The 21,825-nt window shown below is 37.1% G+C and overlaps 1 protein-coding gene across 3 annotated transcripts; it reads left to right on the plus strand.

The window, feature by feature from the left end:
• Positions 1-3,193: 3,193 nt before the first annotated feature.
• Positions 3,194-21,346, plus strand: LOC137267518 (TAR DNA-binding protein 43-like). 3 transcript variants are annotated; one of them, XM_067801989.1, is made up of 4 exons: positions 3,194-3,547; positions 7,077-7,243; positions 9,115-9,267; positions 9,827-21,346. In XM_067801989.1, exons 1-4 carry the CDS (start codon positions 3,310-3,312, stop codon positions 10,556-10,558), a joined length of 1,290 nt encoding a protein of 429 aa, XP_067658090.1. In that variant the 5' UTR covers positions 3,194-3,309; the 3' UTR covers positions 10,559-21,346. The 3 variants fall into 3 exon arrangements, with proteins under 3 accessions (XP_067658090.1, XP_067658089.1, XP_067658091.1); XM_067801988.1 differs by having other exon boundaries at positions 3,204-3,547; positions 9,812-21,346; XM_067801990.1 differs by having other exon boundaries at positions 3,204-3,547; positions 9,115-9,255.
• The last annotated feature ends 479 nt before the right edge of the window (positions 21,347-21,825 follow it).

Consider the following 21,825-nt stretch of genomic DNA (forward strand, 5'->3'; position numbering starts at 1 on the left):
AAGGAGTTGGATTTTACTCCGTTTTAATCAATATCACTCGTTGTTGGGCGAACACGATCAGCTGGAATGGGGTCTGTACACTGTACCCTTAAGGGGAATCAACCTTGAACCATAAAGCTATCTCATCGCTTCTTCTTGTAACGAATTGTTCTCACCCAAAGCAAAAGGTTTTTAAGTAGAATATAATCTCATCTTTCACATAATTAATTCCACTATCTGTTACACTTAATTTATACTGAGTCATCCGAAATGATGCATTAAAAATACGCAAGTTTATTGATTTGTAAACACTGGTGCTGTGAAAAGGGCGTTTTGATTTCACCTTGCCTCCAGATGGTGCAAAGTATTGCCCTTCAAATACTGAGATGCTATGTGTGTTGTATAAAGGTTATAATGATCAGATCATCAGTTAGAACTGATTGCATTGTCACATCCAATGCACCGAGGAAGCCTCGTGCTAACTGATACGGCGGTGTGCAGGTTGATAAGGGTCGTCTCAAAATCAAGGTATTCTTTAATTGATCAATGTTTGTTTGTTGTTTAATAACGTCTATATCAGTGGTCATGACCTGCAGGTCACAGAGCCGACGCGTTTAGTTCAAGGATGTCACTGTATCCCAACTGAGTATAGATCGTTTCACAAACTGCCAATCGTTGTATCTCCTGATACGAATACCTGTTTACTTTGTTTTGTTGATTCATTTGATTACAAACATACAACTTGCTCAAAGTGGGATAAAGTCACTCCCTCGTTGACTCAAACGTTGTATCTGAGTTCATGAAACGAGTAAACTGACCATGATATCAGTGTGAAAGAACTCTGGTATTGTTGGGTAGCCTGGTGGTTAAAGCGTTCACGCGTTACGCCAAAGGTCCGGGTTCGAATCCCTACATGGGTATAGTGTATGGAGCCCATTGCAGGTGGCCATTGCTAGAATACTGCTAAATACGGCGAAAACACATACTCACTATGGGCGATCGCAGGATGTTTGAGTGAAGTAAATCAAACACGTCGTTTGGTTCAAACTTTGTACGCGCTGTCTAACCCTCTACGGTACCTACTAACTGTTACTCTCAATACAATGGCTCAGTTTCATACATGGCACTGTTAATCCAGTGACTTGACGAATGACGTTTGCATTACAGACGTGACTGGGTGGAACTTGGGGTATAATTATGGTATACGCGATAGCCAGAGACTGGAAGTGGTGTCAGCGTTCGAAATAATCGCCGGCCCGTAGGCCCAGCGCCGGTTGTTATTGTATCGGACCGGAAGTTTCAAACATCTGCAGGCCCTTGTGTCCTTCAGTAAATTATTTGTCATTTTTTTTCAAGTGGAATCTTTCCAAAATTTGTATTCGGGAATCTACCATGATCCCCAATGTTACGATAACTTACAGTTTCACGTCCTGGTATTCCAAGGCTTTGCTCAAAGGAATGGAACATTCTGCGTTAACGAACTGATTTTGTAGAAATTGTTACAGTGTAATCTATTTTGTTTTTATTGGTTTGACTGTGACAAAATGGGCCAGTAGATTTCATTCGGGGCCAATAGATTTTAAAGCCTGTACTCTGCAGCAGACACTGATGGCCAACCGGCAAATTAAAGTTTTGCAAACACTGAAGGGTGTGACTTTCCGGGGTAGAATAGGCCTTCAGCAATCCATGCTTGCCATAAAAGGCGAAGAAGCTTGTCGTAAGAGGAGACTAACGGGATCGGATGGTCAGACTCGCTGATTTAGTTGACATGCCATCAGTTCCCAAATGCGCGGGTCGATGCTCATGCATCATTTTGATTGTCTGGTCCAAAATCGATTATTTACAGGTCGAGGTCATTTAGCTGGAATATTGCTGAGTGATGCGCAAAACTAAACTCACTCAGTCACTGTGCAGGGGGTACCTTTTTGTGGAATACTGCTAATTGTGCCGTAAAACAATATTCACTCACTTAGATGGAAATTGTTATTCAATGTGTCGAAAATGCTTTCACATCGTTTATTATACATCTGAACATCTACATTTCTGCGACACGTTGCCGTGTGCATTCATTGTGCATAACATACTGTGCAAACCATTCGCGAACGTGATAATCACTCATCCGTATAGTTATTCAGCATGCATGAGGGACTTCAGTTTTATTGGTCCCATGTTGCTGTAAGTCTGTATATTTCATGGATTAAAAAAACATGTTAATGTTATCGAAACATAATTTAGGTTTATGGTCTATGATGTAATTTTCATAACAATTAGCTTTTCAATAATATAATTGTGATAATTACAAAAATCATGACAAACTCCTCACACACTGAATGTGGAGTGGAGCCCAGAACATAAACTTTCCTCTTGCATAAATATTCACAGAATGTGAGGGCATACCATGTTTAATTTCTGTTCAACGGAGTCGTTTGAAAACAGATTCTGAAAACGATCTGCATCCTATTAACAATAGTTTCTCATATTCATCGATAATCCACTCCACAATTTGCATTACAAATATCGCGACTCATGAACCAGTCGGTGTCAATTCCTCATCATTTCCTGAATAAAATGTGCCGTTACGCATGCTTGCTCCCTGTTCATAATATATTGAAACGATTATTTTTTCACAATATATATTATAGAAGACATGGTGAAAACAGGTGTATAAAATATGAAATTAAGTTTATATGCCATATTTGATACAAAATAATGATGCGTCGATGAAACGATGCCAATAAGGCCTACGTTTGACCAAATATTTACATATACATCAAGCGACCAACCCCGTCCGCCATAATATTTCAAAACGGGAGCTGCTCCCCGTGATCAGTTCGCCCTTTCGACGCTATTTTTCTGCATTAAAACAACAGCAATGACTTCATAACTTTCATAATGGATTTAATTGGTCAAATGTGTGTACATACTGTCCACAAATTCAACATAAACTAAGGGATCGCTGACCAAATTATCCAGGAAATGAATTTCCAGAACAATGGGCACTGGGCAGGTGCGCGTTTCGACAGAGTTATCGTTCTTTGCTATTTTCTGTCGATTGATCCTGCCACACACAATGTCACGCAATAATGATGTGTACAAAAATCAATAAAAACGCGTTTTAGACATTCAGTACTCGGAATCGGCATCCATTGAGCCAAAAATCACTCATCTCTTTACTTGTGTATTTTGCGATCGATGTTTTCCCATGATGCATTTCGCTGTAGCTGCCGCCATCTTCATAACTATCGTAGCCCAGGGGAGCAAGGCGGGCTAAAGAATTTCGGATAATTCCACCCGTTTCGTTCAACGTGCATTGCCCCAATTCGTCCCAACATGAGTCAGTATATACAGGTGGCTGAGGATGAAGGCGATGAGCCAATGGAGGTCCCAGTGGAGGAGGATGGAACGCTGTTGTTGACAACTTTGGCTGCACAGTTCCCTGGGTCGTGCGGTTTGAAGTACCGCAACCCCGACAGCGGGAGTATGAGGGGTATTCGACTTTCCGACGGTCGTCTGTACCCTCCGGATTGTGACTGGGGTCGATATGTATTCATTGCCGTTTTCCCAAAAGGTAAACTTTTAGCCGATTTCTCGTGGGAAGCATAATGATTGGTTGACATTTAGAACCGAAACAACGGATTCTGTCGCTAGGAATTAGCTATCAGAATCGCGATCGTTGATGTAATTTGTCAGCATTTGTTGTAATATATATTGCCATTTGATATTTTAAACCTTTGTTCATCATATTTCTCATATATCGTGCCCCAGTTCTGCTGTCAGGGCGCGTGGATTTGTATGTTTACAAGTACCAGATTGTTGATTTGACAGCTGGGCGAGTTTGACAGTTCGTTAGGGGAGGTAACTCTAGACATGCAAAACCAAGTCACTAATTCAAGCACCAAAACTGAAACTTTAAATGTTTTGGGTACAACTTATTTGTGATTTCAATATATTTATTTTGAAAATTCTTTGTTGATGATATCGTATAAAGCTTTTTAGGGATTAATATGAATGATGTAGTCTTATTTTTAAAGTTCCTTTGAATATACTAAAGATTGACAATTTTGAATTTATACATTTGGCAGGAATAATTCTATTCAAAAGCTGTTATTTGAACCATGCTTGTGCTTAATTAACATTGATGCCACATGTGTTACCTTAGATAATGTAGTGATGAAAACAAATTTTCTTCTAAATTCTTTCAGAGAGCGCATTTTGTTGACACCCTGTGAACCAGGGAAAATGTTATAGGATATTGTATAGTAAACTTCATTCAGGTGTATCTATATCTTTGCATAAATTTGCCACATGGGTACAAAGTAATATACGTTAGGTACTTATTGTGGTTGTCAACATGGACTAATTTGCTACTTCCCACATCATATGGTCATAAAATTGGATTGTTTCATGTTACTGGGATGGCAATTTTCTGCTCGTTTGCCTATTTTTATTTCAAAGTGATAAGTTTTTTGAATTGCCCCATTTGATAACAAAATTAAGTTTTCAGCTGAAAACCAATTTTCCTGTTGCCATCTCTGATGTTAAGAAAATATTTAGCATGGTTATTTATACACAGTTCATTTTGATATTCATTACATGTTTATTCGTATGGTTAATTGTTTGATTACTTCAGTCTTCAATACTGTTAGTATATTTATTTTTCAGATTACTTTTTCTGTACATTCAGATGTGAGGCTACGTTTACTTTTCATAAAAATTGCAAAAGGCGTGATTTGTTGGTCATGTATAGATTAGTAATTGGAAGAATTCATTTGCAATTTGAATTAGTGGTTATCATAGTAAAAAAAAGTTTTGGATATTTTAGTTTTGACTTAAGAATAATACTTTTTTCTCCTGTCATCGTTTTAAGCAGTATATCATGCTATCATATCAACATAGTCAGCAGTCAGTGTAATCATGATCCTTTTCAAGGTTTATGTTTATGTATTCTTGATGTTGTTGGCCAAATACTGATTGCATATCCCAATGTTCTTCTGTATGTTTACTACTTAATTTGCATTGTCTGTTTCTCAGGTTGCTCAAGTAACATCTTTTAGTGGTTTCTTTGGATATGTGTGCACATGTTTGTTCAGTTCTCCCAACTGACAACAATTATCCTGACAAAAAAAATTGATCACATTGCTTTGGCCTTAATGTCAACGTTATTATTGAACATTTTATTATATTGCTCTTCTTTAAAGTTATTGTGTGTGCTTAGCATAGACTTAGTGTAAGACTTGCATCCTTATTCAACATAGATTTTAATGATGAGGAAAAAGATGTATGTATTTTCAGGTGATATGATTTGACTAGAAGACATAAAATATGTTTTAACATAGCATAGTGCATAAAGACATTATATTATTGGATCATTAATCTTATGATTCTTATCTCCGTTTAAGTCCAGTCTCTGGAATGGACGTGTTGAGCATTGAAGACAATCCATGAATTATCTTGATAAAATATTTAAAAAGATGCCATGGAACTTCCAGTTTTAATCTAAAACCTAAAACTGCCATTGCCTTGAGACTTGCTCTAGGTAAATCAGATATATGTTTCAGGGTCTGTATTGGATCTTTTCAGTGTCCAAAAAGAAGTATGAAAGTCCGAGGTTTACTTTTCATTCTTGGCAGCATTGTGGCATCGTCATTTTTTTTTCTTACTATTGACCCAGTTGCAGCATGCATCGACTACACATGACTTAATTCAAGGTAGTTCGCCAAACTGACACCTGCCCAGAAAACATGACAATCTTCATCTGCTTCCATATCATTGTTGAACTATATTCCATTAGTCCACAAATTTACCACTTACAGAGTTGTCATTTACTGAACCCATTTTACACGGGTTTTTTTTCATGTGCTGAAGCTATATATGGGTTTGACACAATGCTGAAATCTGCTTCCATCACATTTACAGGTGTTTAGAATGGACACAGAAAAACAGTATGGATTTTTTCATGAGACTTTTTGGTATCAAGTAATTATTAAATCATAAAGAACAGTAACACAATTTAATTACTTCAGTAACTTCACATTTCTTGTACAGACTCTTGGATTGAGTTATCACTAACTTGAGGGCTTCAGCATTCCTAATTTTATAGGTCAAGTTAAAACCTTTGGATAGGCATATTACATGTTGATACAAATTTCTGACAGTATGGTTAGAGTTCATCTGATCTTATGCATGATTTGTCAGCCCACAATTATCATGTATTGGGCCTCATTCCACAAAGAAATCAAAACAGTGACCATGATGACACTTATTGTAAGTCCATAGTGTGAGGGGTTCTTGAACCAGGGATTGGGAAAGAGAACTTTGACAATGGGCCATTTTCAGGATTATTAGCCATTGCCTGAATTTTGAATGGACCACTGCCCTTGTATCAATAGTAAACTTCCAAATTTTAATGGGCCATTTTTCATTCTAATGTGCAAAATGTCCCATGGCCCGTCTTTGCGAGTCCCTGTAGAACCAAGTCAGATTTGTGTAACATGAACAACAGACAGCAAGGTTTCAGATTTTGTCATTTAATGGAAAACTGACTGACTGTCATCCAAAATGTGAACGTCCTGAACACATTTACAATGACTCATTGACTGGTACTGATGTTTAAGAAAGCTTTAATGCTATTAATGTCTAGTGAAACAAGATATCATACCATGTATACCGTTGTTATTGTATTTATGCCATCCAGTTTGTAATCAGTCCCCAAATGTTTGAATATACTGTGGAAGCTGTATAATCCAGTAATTGGCACTGAGGAAATAATCCGCTTTAGGCAATGTGCCAGATTGCAGAGCTGATGATAAATGTACAAGCCACGGAAGGGACATGGATTTTATGCCGGTGTTGACAACTTGCTGGATTAGACAGATGTCGGTTTTTACAGCTTCCACTGTATTTGCCAAAGCATGTCACTTGACATCATTGGATTGTTACCAGATGGTTTTATGATTAGTCTGTGAATTAATCAAAGAATTTCAAACTAGGGATATAGTATTTAACAATACAAGGACATTTTTCCCATCAAGCTAGTTTTGCAAACAGTTTTAAGTGAACAACTTTCTGTATATGACATGAGCTGTTTCTCCATTTAGAAAACAAACGAAAGGTAGATGAGCCATGGGACAGTTTGCAGCTGAAGACGAAGCGTGTGGAAAAACAGCGATGTAGCGACCTGATTGTCCTGGGACTGCCATGGAAGAGCACTGAGGAAGACCTCCGCAAATACTTTTCACAGTTTGGCGATTTGCTGATGGTCCAGGTAACACTGCTGTGATTTTTTGAAAATGTTTTTCTTACTCACTGGTTGAAGACATCACTGTTTAGTAGATCTACAATGCATTACTCACATTTGTAAAAACATCTCATGATGCTGAATGCATGATGTCACAGTGGTTTGTGGTTATGAAATCTCAATGCTCATACCTATGTCACAGTGGTTTGTGGCTATGAAATCACAATGCTGATACCTATGTCACAGTGGTTTGTGGCTATGAAATCACAATGCTGATACCTATGTCACAGTGGTTTGTGGCTATGAAATCACAATGCTCATACCTATGTCACAGTGGTTTGTGGTTATGAAATCACAATGCTGATACCTATGTCACAGTGGTTTGTGGCTATGAAATCACAATGCTGATACCTATGTCACAGTGGTTTGTGGCTATGAAATCACAATGCTCATACCTATGTCACAGTGGTTTGTGGCTATGAAATCACAATGCTGATACCTATGTCACAGTGGTTTGTGGCTATGAAATCACAATGCTCATACCTATGTCACAGTGGTTTGTGGCTATGAAATCACAATGCTGATACCTATGTCACAGTGGTTTGTGGCTATGAAATCACAGTGCTGATACCTATGTCACAGTGGTTTGTGGCTATGAAATCACAATGCTGATACCTGTGTCACAGTGGTTTGTGGCTATGAAATCACAATGCTGATACCTATGTCACAGTGGTTTGTGGCTATGAAATCACAATGCTGATACCTATGTCACAGTGGTAATAGACCATGGTTGACTTGCGGAAAGCTAAGAGTCATTACACTGTAGGCAGTTTCTGTCAATTTATGGTGCTCGGTAATAAACAATAGTAAATTCTCTTCCATTTTGCTATTTGAAATTGAAGTTCCATTTTGCTTGTTTATTGAATCATTTACTCATTTAATAAAAATGGTATTACATGGAGGGCCTTTTAAAGTTTTAGTGTCCTCTACTTATTTTCCTTCTGGGAATTAACATACGTTTTATTTGGGATTGGAATTGTATATTCAGGGATTTATTTTATAAAAATCTGGTAGGTAGGTGGGGAATGTTATCATAAAGAGACATTTTAGTTCCCAATATGTTAATGTATTCAATGTGTACATGAAGCCAGTCTCATTTGTCATTCAGATAAACATACTGCATAAATTGTGAGGTGAATTAGAAACATGGATTTAGGGATGCTTGGTGGAATATATACTACACACAGGGATTGGGAAAGGTAAAGGGCCATTCTGCACATTAGAATGAAAAATGACCCATTAAAAGTTTGAAATTTACTGTTGATACAAGGGCAGTGGCCTATTCTAAATTAAGAACACGGGTTAATAATCCTGAAAATGACCCATTGTCAAAGTTCTCTTTCCCAGTCCCCATATCCCCATAACGTAGGTCTTGGAGTCTCCTCCTCTTCTCTATTCTTCCCCGTACATCCTCTTCCTCTCCTCTCTTTCTCTCTCCCCATCCCCCCTTCCTATTAATAGACACCTGTGTGAAACTTGAAAGTGACTACTATGTAGCAGAGAACAAAGACCAAAAGAAATTGTATTTTCCATTTTCAATGGACATAACAAAAGCCAGTGTTACTATTTCATGCCCAATCAAAATTATATCTTAGCATTGTATTAAGTATGTACGGGAAACTATGACTGGAACATTTTATTCATGACCGGTAAAGTTTCAGGTTGATGAACTCAGTGTCTGATAAATGATTAAGTCACCAGAAACACTATCCTTGTATCTAAGACTTCGTGTTCAGAAAAATAACAAAAATCATCAGAATGTTCATCCGGTGACTTTTCAACACTTTTTCTCAGTTTTAACAGAACAGGCATCAGTCATGGTTTGTTGACTGTTTCAGGTTAAAAAGGACCCAAAGACAGGTCAGTCCAAAGGGTTTGGTTTTGTGAGGTTCGCTGAATATGAAGCGCAAGTGAAATGTATCTCTCAGAGACACATGATAGATGGCCGCTGGTGTGATGTGCGAATACCAAACTCTAAGGTAGATATACAGGTATAAACATTTTGTTATACTTTCTTATATTTCCCTTCTTTATTGCCCTGAGTGTGAAACATTTAATTAATAATAAGGAAGTAGTCTTTTTACTACAATTTCGGAAATGTTTTAATGTTTATAAAGATAGTCTTGATTGTGTTAACTATGTAACTTGTCACTAGTTGCACCTGAAGAGGAATAGCATGAGAATTGAATGCGTCCAAAGCTTTTTGAAAGCAGTGCATGATTGTTCTGTGGAGTATGGTAACTGCGATCGGAATATCAAGTCGGCATAGTCTTCATACATCATATGTTAAGTTCGAGGAAATATATGAATGATTTCTGTGATTCAGAAAAGATGCTGTATTCAGGTTATTGTTGATGTGTTATGGGTGTTTATGATCAATATATTAGGAATTCCGTACTGCCAGATTTTCAGCTTAAATATGGTCATCCTTAGGTTATTTAAATCTTTTGTTAGAAACTTTCAGCTTATTACAACTTCTTTTGAACTTTCATTCTTAATTTGGACACAATGTTACGGGATTGTGAGTTGTATTAGAATTGTTTTCTCCAGGAAGGAGCCCAGCTGATGATGAATCGCAAAGTGTTCGTAGGGCGGTGCACAGAGGATATGACCGCCGACGACCTACGACTCCACTTCAGCCGTTTTGGAGAAGTCGTCGACGTCTTCATTCCAAAGCCCTTCAGAGCATTTGCATTTGTAACATTTGCTGATCCCGAAGTGGCCCAGAACCTGTGTGGGGAAGACCACATCATCAAGGGAGCCAGTGTTCATATCAGTGGAGCCGCGCCAAAGAACAACGAGAAACACACAGATCGACGGACAGGGCTCAACCACACACCCTTTGGATTCAACCAGGCATATCCCCCAGGGACTTGGGGTCACGCTGGCCGAGGGAACAGTCAAGGTCTCTCATCCCAGGGCAACAGCATGGGAACTAACTTGTCCAACAATCTAGGCTTGGGCAATTTAGGGCTTGGTGCATTGCAGTTAAACCACGCCATGCTTGCAGCAGCTCAGGCTGTTTTGAGTAGCCAAGGGGGGTGGGGTCCACTCGGTCTAACTAACCAGGGGGGTAGCGCAAGTAGTGGGGACAACCCCACACCCAACCATGCCAGTGCCAACAGTAGCTTTGGCACAGTAGGGAATGGTACAACCAGTAGTGGGAGTGGTGGGGGTTTCCTAGGTTGGGGAGGGTCCCAAGGCAGTGACGGCCCCTCCCACAGTCCAGGGCATGTTGGAGGGTGGGGAGCCCAGACAAAGGCAGGAACAGGGTGGAACTGAAACGAGTATAGGGCAGGCTGTAGCAGGGAAATGTTGATATGGTAGAGTATTCTGTAACACAATTAAATCAGATTGATTTCTTTATCGTGTCTGGGCTGTAAGGGGAAAGGCTGCACGAAATGTTGAAGCCACCAGTGAAAGTGGTGAAATGTTTAATCTATTTGAACCAGAAATGGTTCTTTCATTATTGCTAATTCATTTTAAAGTTTTCAGTCTACATCATTAAAGTTGTAAAGGAATGTCTGCAAACTTAACTTCTAGTCCAAAGCCTTTGTAGAAATATCTTTTTGGCTGATAACACTAACACATACTCCTCAACATTTGCCAAGGACCACACCTTTATCCAGGACTGGTTGGTCCTTAGGAAACATTGAGTAGTGTACACTGAAATTAATGCCAAAGAGTATTTAAGCTGGCAGACTCCATTGGTTTATGGTAGAGACTGAAAAATATTGACATACTTTGAAGGCAAAGTCAGATGTTCCCACAGATAGAATAAGTGTTTGATTCTGTTACTGAATATTTTACATCAAATTGACTCCACTCTGTTACATGTGAGCATGCTAGGTAATGTGCGGTGTGAAAGTTTGGCATCAAGCACGGACATCATGCATGTGTGGGACATCAGAAATCTCAAAGTGCAAAGTTCTTAGTTGAAGAACGAACCTCATGCATGAGTGAAACATTAGTAAATCACCCAGTCCACCTCCATTTTAGTTAATGGCTTCTTGCCCAGTGACACTGTCAACCTTGGTATGTTCATGCACAAGACGATGTACTTGTTGCAGTGCGAAGGGTTTTACTTGTGAGTATTTGATAAGTGCTAACATTCATGTTTTAGTTAAAAATATTTGTGCACTTTTCAACAACATAACCACTGTTTGCCCATAATTATTTACAGACTGTTTTTGACAAGGTGAAAGATTGTTGTTTTAAATTAGATTTGTCTAGGTTATTGTTGATGTCTACTCTATACGTCTTTGCCAAACTGTATTGATGAGAGTTTAAAATTGTTGAAAATGAAACTGCTTCCAATTTGGGTTCAAGTAATGACACAATCTAAATTCAAAAATTAAAATCATTATGATTTACACCAATCAAGTGGTGACAACTTTTTGAAACTATCATGACATGTTCATTCTGAAGTTGGCAGCAGTTCTCACTGATTACAATTACCTTCCTATTTAGTGCTCGCCAGGATATGTAGAACCATAGTTCCTGAAATTGTAAGCTCCTTGCCCTGTATTCAACACTCTTTGAGCCATTCACAACACAACAGCATGTGTAAATGGGAGTTTTGAATGATGTCATTTAAAGAGAACAAAGTGTTAATTTGCCAGAACTGTGCATTGACTGAAGGTCCTACTTGTGTACATCTTAGCAATTTCGATGATGCAAAGATTTGATGAAATGTTTGAGGTGTTTTGATATTCTGATATTGTTTTGGACCTGGTATGAGTGAACTTACTCCCTCAAACAAATGTGAATATTATAGCCAAAATGTGGAAGAATTTTAAGAATTCTATTTTTGAAATCATGAATGTAAATGCATGAAAGTCACTTTTAATTGTGCATACTTATCAAATTTGACAGTGCACTTCGTACATCATGCTTCTCAATATTTTATTTAGTCTGATAATGAGAGCAGTGTTTTAGCAGTGAGTGGATTTGAGACAGTGTTTGGTGATAATTTGTGCAAACATTTTGGTATTTGAGGCAGCAAGGTCTTGGCTTTTCGTGAGTGATTGGTCCAATAGGATATTGGTGCTTGAGTGACCTGAGGCTAGCCACGTGCTTGCATATATGCGTTCATAACATTTTTATATGAATTTAACCGAAACAGGTGACCAAGTGTTGTTTGGATTGAATTGTAATGCGTTTTTTGAGAGTGTTCTACAATGTTAAAGAGTGGGGGTGCTTTTTCGTTACCATGGTTACTGTTTGATTTGCAGGTCTCTGAGTGTATTATATGTTTTCAACTGGTTTGAAAATAAAGCACCCCAACAATTTATTATTATTAAAACCATATTTTTTTATTTTATAAACTACATCTACCAACCTTTCACAGTAGCACAGGCCTGAGTGCATAATAATTGTGTAGTAGTCTCATTTTAAACATGAATGGATTGTCTGGCTGGAGGGTGTTGTATGAGTAATCAATGGTTTCCCAGCTTCCCTGTCGATTCAACTGAATACATTTCAGAAATGTGACCATGCATGACACGAGTGGTGAGAATCTATGTGGTAAAAACCTGTTCCTTGAATGATGTTGTTTTGTCTATTATCAATAACTGTCTCACACTGTTGTTCAATTGATAATCAAAATCCTGTTGACAGGGAAGTTGCGAAACAATTAGTGCCCTCAATAGTATCATGGTTACCAAATCTTCAGCCAAGTTTGTCTAGGTTCGTACAGGTTTATGTGACGTTAAATATTAACTCACTCACTCACTTGTACAGGCTTGAAAAGTCCTTAAATTTGAAAGTCACTATTGAAAAGTCTTGGTGTTTTTTGCGTCAACTTTGAAAAGTTTTGAAAATGACCACAATGGCTTATAAAGCCTTAAATTTGTAAAAGTGATTCATACATGGTAGAAGCATTGTTCCTACCATAATATGGCAGACTTTAATCAGAAGTCATTATTTGATGATTATATGCAAATTACTTAAATATACAACAATTATGATGATCATTGCGGTCTGTTTTTATAAAACTTGGAATTTCTGGCATCCCCTCCTAACTCGACATCAAAGTGACCAGTGACGTAAAACGACACCAGTCACACAGTATGATGTCCTGGATCTAAAGTGTAACAAACTGTGGTGAATTTGAACAAAGAATGAAGGTAAACTTGACTGAATTTGTGGTGACATAAGCGTGGTGTGTGTGATCATCTCGTTTCCTAGCTGACTGTATGTTAACTTGGAGTGCTTCAGTCTGCATTATTTTACATCAGGAAAACATTGCATGAAAAAGTCCTTACAGTATTGTATTGCATTTGAGAACAAACTGAAGCCAATGAGGAAAGCTGAAAGATAACCTCTGACTGTTGGTGTTTAAGAGTTGAGCTGTTTGGAGTTATCAAATTTTATCCACACACCACTCTTATCGTGTGTGATAAGTTTGTGAGATGGTATGTCATCCTCATTCAGAGCAGGTGCTCAGCACAACTGGGCCCTGGTTGAGGAGAATAAATGACTATTTTAATACTGCTGGGAAAAAGGCTGTTCACCTCTATATTGAAACAACTGCCAGTATTTCCTGTCGATTGTGGTTTAAAATGTGTGGATGGTGTTTTGGATATCTCAGCAGGAGTTTCTCTATTTCTATTTATATTTTAGCATGCATGAATTCTCATAAATGTACGTACTTGTTATTTATTGTATATAGTTGTTGATGTGGTTCCCACTGTTATGTGTTACTGATGTGTGTGGTTATGAATAAGGCACTCACAAACATGGGAGAAAGGTGACTCCATCAATTGGTGCATTCAAAGGCTGGCTTGTTCAATGAGGCAACACATTTCCACTGCAACCAAATGTTCTGTGATGTTCCAGGAAACTCAAGTAATTCATTCAATCCAGTCGGAAATATAAAGTCTTCAACTTTGCTCATTTCAAGATATGTTATGAAAATTTAATATCTGACAAAAGTCAGTTAAAATTTCAACTTCATTCTGGAATTATAATTTCTGTGGTTATGGAATGTTTTTTTTATAAGTTATGAAATATTGTATATGAGTTTATTTTGTATGCTAATTGCCATTAATAGATTCTTCCCATTGTTAAATTTGCACTTATTCAGGTTAAGGCAATTTTAATAGCAATTTATTTTCTCTTGCTGTTACTGTTTTGTATCTGAATTTTACAACTTAAGGTTGTTAGTAGCAGAAATGGATTTCCACTAAATGTTGACATGAACAGTTACTTGTGTGAAGGTTGGGCTTGAACCCTTGGGAGTTGGCTAAGGACTGGAATGTATTGCTTCAAGGACTTAGGCCACCTTTGAAGTACCATCGTCTGTTGAATCATTGCACTTTAGCCTACATTTCATATTTATTGCTGCTGATTTTACGGTGTACCATGCAGAGTGAGGTCTGGGTGTGCAGTAGTGATCTGTTGGTGTATATCGTATGTTGGGAAGGAGAGAAAAAAGACTACTCTTCAAGATGGCTTCACATCAGTACCTGGATCCAGAATTATGAACATCTTCAAATTGTCATCATGGTTTTGTAACCTCTAAATTGCTTCAAATTGGTCTTTTGGTTATTAATTTCAAAACTGCTTGTTATAAAATCTTTTTTTTATTCTTTTTCTTATCCAAAAAAAGTAAACTTTAAGTTTTACAGCATAAATATGATTGATGAACTTTTGCTATACCATTCATGGGAGTACCAAATTAATATTCATAAATGGAAATTTCTGGTTTACAAAGAAGAGATCTCTGCTTCCCATTTGATCTTGTGCTTTTGTAGTCCTGGTCTGCTAACTGTATGAAGCTGTAGCCATTATGACTATTGATAAACAACGATCATTCATTCAGTGTTTAGGAAAAAGAATTATTTCTCAGTGTAGTCTGAAATTGATATTTGGGAAGCATGTCCTCTGGTATGGATCAGTCAGGTACTAATCTGTCAAGACAATTGAAGTCTGGATCTTTTTTTTTTCTCTGCTGTGGTCCATCTATTAAGTTTCACTTAGGACAACATGCTCAAAGCAACTTGGATGTGAGCTGAGACCAAACAAATTATCTCTGAAATCACCTCATGCTGTGGGTGTTCTGAGTAGAGTTACCTCCCTTATATCTGGTGCACAAACCCGGTGAGCGTGCATGTTGCCTTATTTGCAAAAATGGATCTTGCTTTGATCATTTAAAGCTCATCAGAGGTTCTGCTGGAACACCAAGCATATGTTATGGAAGGATTGTTGGTACAGTTGTAATTTGTTTGATGTTTTTGAGGAGTGCATTACTAGTATGTCACAAGATGAAATGAGATGGTGTCATAAAGCCTCATCATAAATTTTTCTGTTCACTATGTTAGTGGATTCTTAAAACTGTCAACAAATTTCTTGATGTGAACCAGATTTGTTTTTGTTTCTGTAATTTCTAGGTAAGTCTGTTATATGCTTGTCCTGAAATTTGCCCTAATCTGTTGTTTTTCATGATATTTAACTCTTTTCTTATTATTTTTGCATGTGTGGCATGATACCACTTGTTAAAAGTACTAATTGTAAACCAGAAAACTTGTGGGAGCATGTTGTCCTTGGTGGTGTTAGACGGAAGGTATATTTGGAAAGGGAGAGCACTCTGCTGTCTCCCTTTGCAGTAGATGTGTCTGTTCCTTGAATCTCTTGTAGTGCTGTAATTAGGTAGTCAGAGCTCGGTCTTCACAGTTGACCATGTCTGCTTTCATGATTGAAGTTGGTTTCTATTTCCTTATTTTTAACAGCTTCAAGATTGAATAATCGTGATAAAATGCCAAAAGATATTTTTGTGTTACTTTTGGGGTAACCATGTAACATTTTAAGAATAGAAGGGAAAGTATTTTCAGAGGTAATACATAATTTCTACCTTTTGGGAGATCTCATCAGGGGACATTAATCCTGCCTGAAATTGGTGAAAGCAGACATGTTTTTGGGAGGATGTGAGTTGTCTATTCCTGTTTGTTACAAAATGCAACAGGGTTTTTGTAGTGAGTTTCGATTGTCGTGCCACGTTGTGCCATCTCATGTGGTTTAACGGTCTTCAGAAGACAAGCCATCTTGTACGAGGGTCAGTGTCAGCCTGATATGTGCCAGGCCCTGCACCACAGCGGTCAGAATGGACAGTGGTATCTATGTTTTGGTTCGTAGTCCCTGTAGTAACAGTGTCAGTCCCCTGTACCCGTCTTCCAATACTACTGATAAAATAGAACAGAATTGTCTACTTTGGCTTTGATGACCTTCAAGAAACTTGGACTAATGTTCCTCACCAGTTCTCTCAATGGCTTGATTCCCTGACTTTGCAATTAACATCATGTCTCCATGGCAATGTTGAAGGTAACTGGTTTTTTCCCCGTCCATTCTCATTGTCTCAAATATTTGTCTCAGAGGTATCGACTGCAAGCTTGCAAATATTGGTCTTGCTTGTGTAAACAAGTGTCATAATGCGATCTGGCATATTCAGATTTCAAAGACTGTTTATTGTGAATATAAGTTTTGGCTGTTTTCATGGTAGGCGGGTTTACTTTCAGTCCAGAAGGGAACACCTCGTAGTGACATGAAAAAGTATTACTAACTAAGACTGAACTTTAAATGATTGGGCCCATTTTTCTCAGATTTGTCAGTAAATGATTAAGGCTCGAATCATACTGATAATGTTTCCAGGATACCAGAGACTTTGGCCGCTCTTTCCATGTTATTGCATTACAGTATGACTGATGTACTGTACAAGGCATTGTTCACAGTGGTTAAACTCCAACTCACATTGACTAAAATCCAGTTTCTTCCCTTACAATTCTAGTTATTGCAAATGATGGTGATGCAAGCCTTTGAGATGTTTCCCATGTAACCAAGGTTTCATTGTCAAGGAAGTGACATGAGAATAACCCTACCTGATATTCTCTAATCTTTTATGTTTGACCATACACCATAGTTCTGTGTTTGTGTGAGATGGAACGAGAGACAGGCAGAAGACTATTCACCTATAATATTGATGTTATTTGTAAATTCAGTGCCTATCTATTTTCTTGAGATGAAGTGATGGTTTAGTATGTTTGTTTCATGTAGATCGCATTACTCTGCAGAACACAAGGAACTTGAGTGTTATTTTCTAGGGGTGTAACGATTCATCAAGACAGGACACTGAAACTGATGTTGAACTCATTATGTAGTTGTTTTCTTCCTCCAAAGAGAATTTAAACCTTTGTTTCCACTTTGGCTTTCAGCATCATCTTACAACAACACACATATTCAATCTGCTAAGTTAAACTATCTCCAGTTAAATTATTGTTTTCATAAACATTGTTCAAATTTTCGTTTTTAAGTAAAAAACTATTTTTGGAAAATAAGCTGATGTTGTTTCAGCTAGGTATGTTGACAATGGTGTTGTTACACCCCTACTATTTTCTTCAACCAGTAATCTGGCGTTGAGAGGACAGTGCTCCTCCAAGGAACGCACAAGTTCACACAGTTTCTGGTAAATCATTGAAATAACTCATTCCTTAAGAAATGAATTGCTCAAATATGAATGAATGGGAAATATTAAAATTTCATATTGAAATAATTTCTATGAAAATAAAGAATACTTTTTATGTAGATTTTTTTCTCTTCAAATATGCAATATCCAAAATGGCTTGAATGCAAGAGTTTGTTGTCCAAGGTTACCCGGTATGTTTGAAGTAATTGAGAGTTGATCGCCTTGGTTACATTAAACAGAATTACCTCTTTTATGAAAAATTCCATTATGTATGATTGATCTGTTTAGTTTGGTATGAGTTGATACATGTATATGAAATCACCTGTTATCATTCGGCTAAGCTTTAATATATTTATTATTTTGTATCAAGTTTGTCAGAACATCAGCATTATCAATGAGAATTTTTCACTTCCAAATTAACCAAAATTGACTTTGCAAGATGGCTAAAATGCCCAAATTTCTGACCATTTGTACAGAATGAAAAGTTGTGTTTGTTAAAACAGAATGTATGACTGTATAACTTATCAATTATTGAAGTATTTTGCCGAAAATGCTTTAAAACTAAGAACCAGTTGATGACGCTTGATAGTGTACAAACATGCTACATGTTATCGCACATATCATAGTGTTGCCAGTTTCAGTCATTTGGATATTGCAAGTATTAACATAAGTACAGATTTACGTTCCTTGGTTTCTAGTTCCGATCTTCCATTTCACTTTCACATCTTAGTTTGTCACAGTACTTAATTAATGCATTATAGGTTGTTTTGGTTTTGTTTTGTTTTTTGGTTTTTTTATGAGTTTTTTTTTCCAAGCAAAAAGATAACACAGTTCTGTTCTACAAACTAAATCCAAGAAATCTTTAGACTGAAGTGTAATGTTAAGAAAGTTTGTAATTTCAATCCAGAAAGGATCAATGTGTTACAATCGGCTCAACTCAGACATTGAGTTACATGTATCATAAAAATCTTTTCATGATATACTTTTTCAAGCAATATATATTGTTTTCACTTTGGAGATTTGGGGAATCATTTCACAAGGTAATCACAGTGATGTGACTATGGTTAGTGAGTGTCAGTGAATGGGAGCTGAGACAGTTATAACAATGAGATTGTTTTGTGGAATTGAGTCCAATACCTGTTTGTGAAACATCAATGATGCAGATGCTTGTAAAAACATTTCTCTGTTCCAGAAAGATCAGACTCAACAGTCAATTTACTATAACTATAAAGCTAAAAACAAGCCTTACTTTTATGCCATTTTTCAGTGGGATGTGTTTTGATGCAAATTTAAGTATATCATGAATGGAAACATGTTATCACAATACATGTTGAATTGTTGAAGCCTTTATTTTTCGAATCATGAGTTAATTAGATTGTTCTTACCAGGAACTTCCTTGCCACAAAATCAAGACATTGGGTCAGCTTGACTGATGTCAGTAGTTATAAACTTCATCAAAAGCTTGTGTTTAGGATTCTTAAATTTCTTATTTGATAAACTTGGATTAAGTTTGAGACAGGTTGGTCACAATGTGACAGTTAATTTTGGGTTGGTTGCTTGTACATATACTTCTGTTCATCGAGGGGTACATGAATGGCTACCCAACATTCAGAACATAAAGATTTTCTCAAACAGTGGAAGGGAATTAATTTTTTGTGAAATACATTTTACATTTATATAGTTATTGAGGAATTCTCAGAAAATTTATAAATTTCCATCCTTGTAGCTTGATTGAAATTTTTGTCTAATTTGATTTTTCGAGCTAGCTGATAAACGAAAATAGGCCAGTTCCACTATTTGTTTTTTTCTTTATGTCCTGAATGTTGGGTGTAGGCGCTGTAAGATCCTAGAGCCAAGGTAACTAGCAACTCTATGTAAAACACTGTCTTAGTCTCGAAGTCAACCACTCAGTTTCTCAGGAAGTTCTCTGCAGAAACTAGTTGCAGTGTCAGAGAGATGGTCATCAGGGGGGATAATCCAAAACTAATATAAGAATTGATCGCTAAAAAATCAAATGTAAACCAGTTCAAACTAGTTTTTACAAGATCTTAAAATGAAACCAATAGGGTGAAAGTGATACTGCTGTAGTGTTGGAAAACTGAACTGATTGTCTAGTAAAATCATGGTGGGTAATGACACCCAAATCCCCCATTTCTATGACACTGCACAGTTATTCTGTAACATCTTGTTATCTATTTTTGATACATTGTTGTGACTTTGTGTGAGGAGGTGACATTAACCCTGCAAGTTCTCATCTTAATTACTGTAATATATTTTGGGCTAATTCGGACAGTCTGTTCTTATCACCACCAGTGAACAAGCTCAGGACAGTGACTCAGCTGTTGACTGAACATTTTTGATAAGATTATCTGTATCAGATAGCAAAAAAGCACTAGTATCCCAAATAGTATTCTGGTTTCAGAATTAGAATATTAATCAACCAGGAATTTCTATTTGTTTGTGTTGATTTTATTTATTATGATTTTTTTTCCAATAAAATTGTTTTTGTGTTATCAGAATACCAAGATGTAAGATGTTTCATTGGAATTTTTTGTGTCCTCCCTTCCTCAATATCAGTTCCTGATAGGAAAAAGCTCAAGACAGGTATTTCAATATGTTCTACCTCAAATGAATTCTGCAAAGCTAGATAATGGTGTGCAATAAAAGATGCTTTTGTGCATAAGATTTATCAGATGGTTGTCTTTGATCTTCATGCCAAAAACAGAAGGCCAGTAGATGTGATCTCTTTATTGCACAGATTGAACTTGGAAGTACAGTGCCAAGTTGTAAAAAGTCTCCCGTAACACATTGCAAAAGCAGTTGAAAGAAAATGTCCAGTTCAATAGAATATCTAGATTTATCGTAATTATGTTTCATCAGGTTTCTGGTTCTGTTGAAGCCTTTCTTTTTGTGATAAATTCATGCTTTAAGAAAGAAATGTAGATGAAAAATGCTCTCTAACAAAATTCTTTTCAGAGGTATGTGAAAAATATACAGCAAGACAGATTAAAATAGCGGTTTTACCTCCAAGAATGTTTTTTTGGACACATGCAAACTGTGGTTTAACTAATGTTTTTTATACAGTATATATCCTAATGGAGAGGAAATGTAGCCCAGAAAAACACCCTCAAAAAGTTAATCTACACGGCTGTTAAAACATACTACATTTCCGATACATGGCTACATGTTGAGGAAATGTTTTGAAAAACAAAAATGATATCTGAAATGTAGCATTTTTCATATGTTATTATTTTTCTTGTTTATTTTCACTTATGGATCTGTTTTTTAATTAAAGCTTGCAAACAAAGACAGGAGTAGGCCATATATAAATTGTGATCGCTTTCAGGAAAGCTTGTTGAGGTATGATTGTAGTGTAGCACCTGTTTCAGTGTCTGACATTGTTCACTGTGGTGGGGAATGCAGGCTGTCCAACAACCAGCTGTGTAATTGAAATCCAACTCTGACTTTGAAGTGTGAGTGTAAGCGACAATGTGTTGTTTTCGTGTTATCGGTGTGTAACGTAGACAGCAGCTGACCACCGGCTGGTGGTGAACGTACATACGTGCAGCAGTTATACTACTTACCCAATAAAACTTGGCTTTATGCTAAAACTGGCTTGTGTTTTTGTAATGTTTATGTTTCAATGTGATGAGTGAGTGAGTTGGGTTTTTCGATATTTTTCATAATATTCTGGCTTTAAGATGGCAGGTGACAAGAAATAGGCTTCACATCAATTACATGTGGTACCATTGTGGAGAATTGAACCTTGGCCTATGGCGTGACAAACGTGTCTACCCCACTGCTTCTTTCATTGCGATGAGTGAATGTGCATTTTAATGTTTTAATCACTATTCCATAAATATCAACATATTTTATTAACTTGGAACACCCTCACCGCTTGGGAAAAACAACATATTCACTGTGCCAGCCAACCCATCATTTTTAGCCACCTGAAACACCATGCACCATCCTTGAAGATCCACGTCAGCATAATCCTGGTTAACCCATACTTTCATATGTGAAATATTTCATTATGCGGTCGTGACCAGACTAATATGAAACTAATACCGTGATTCAATTAAATGAAAAA

Source organism: Haliotis asinina, chromosome 16 (genome assembly GCF_037392515.1).
Source record: "Haliotis asinina isolate JCU_RB_2024 chromosome 16, JCU_Hal_asi_v2, whole genome shotgun sequence".
Classification (NCBI taxonomy): Eukaryota; Metazoa; Mollusca; class Gastropoda; order Lepetellida; family Haliotidae; genus Haliotis; species Haliotis asinina.

Coding starts and splice junctions, on each gene's coding strand:
- LOC137267518 (XM_067801988.1), top strand. CDS start 3,310: ATGAGTCAGTATATACAGGTGGCTGAGGATGAAGGCGATGAGCCAATG. Junction 3,548..7,076: donor CATTGCCGTTTTCCCAAAAG/GTAAACTTTTAG, acceptor TTCTCCATTTAG/AAAACAAACGAAAGGTAGAT. Junction 7,244..9,114: donor GCGATTTGCTGATGGTCCAG/GTAACACTGCTG, acceptor TGACTGTTTCAG/GTTAAAAAGGACCCAAAGAC.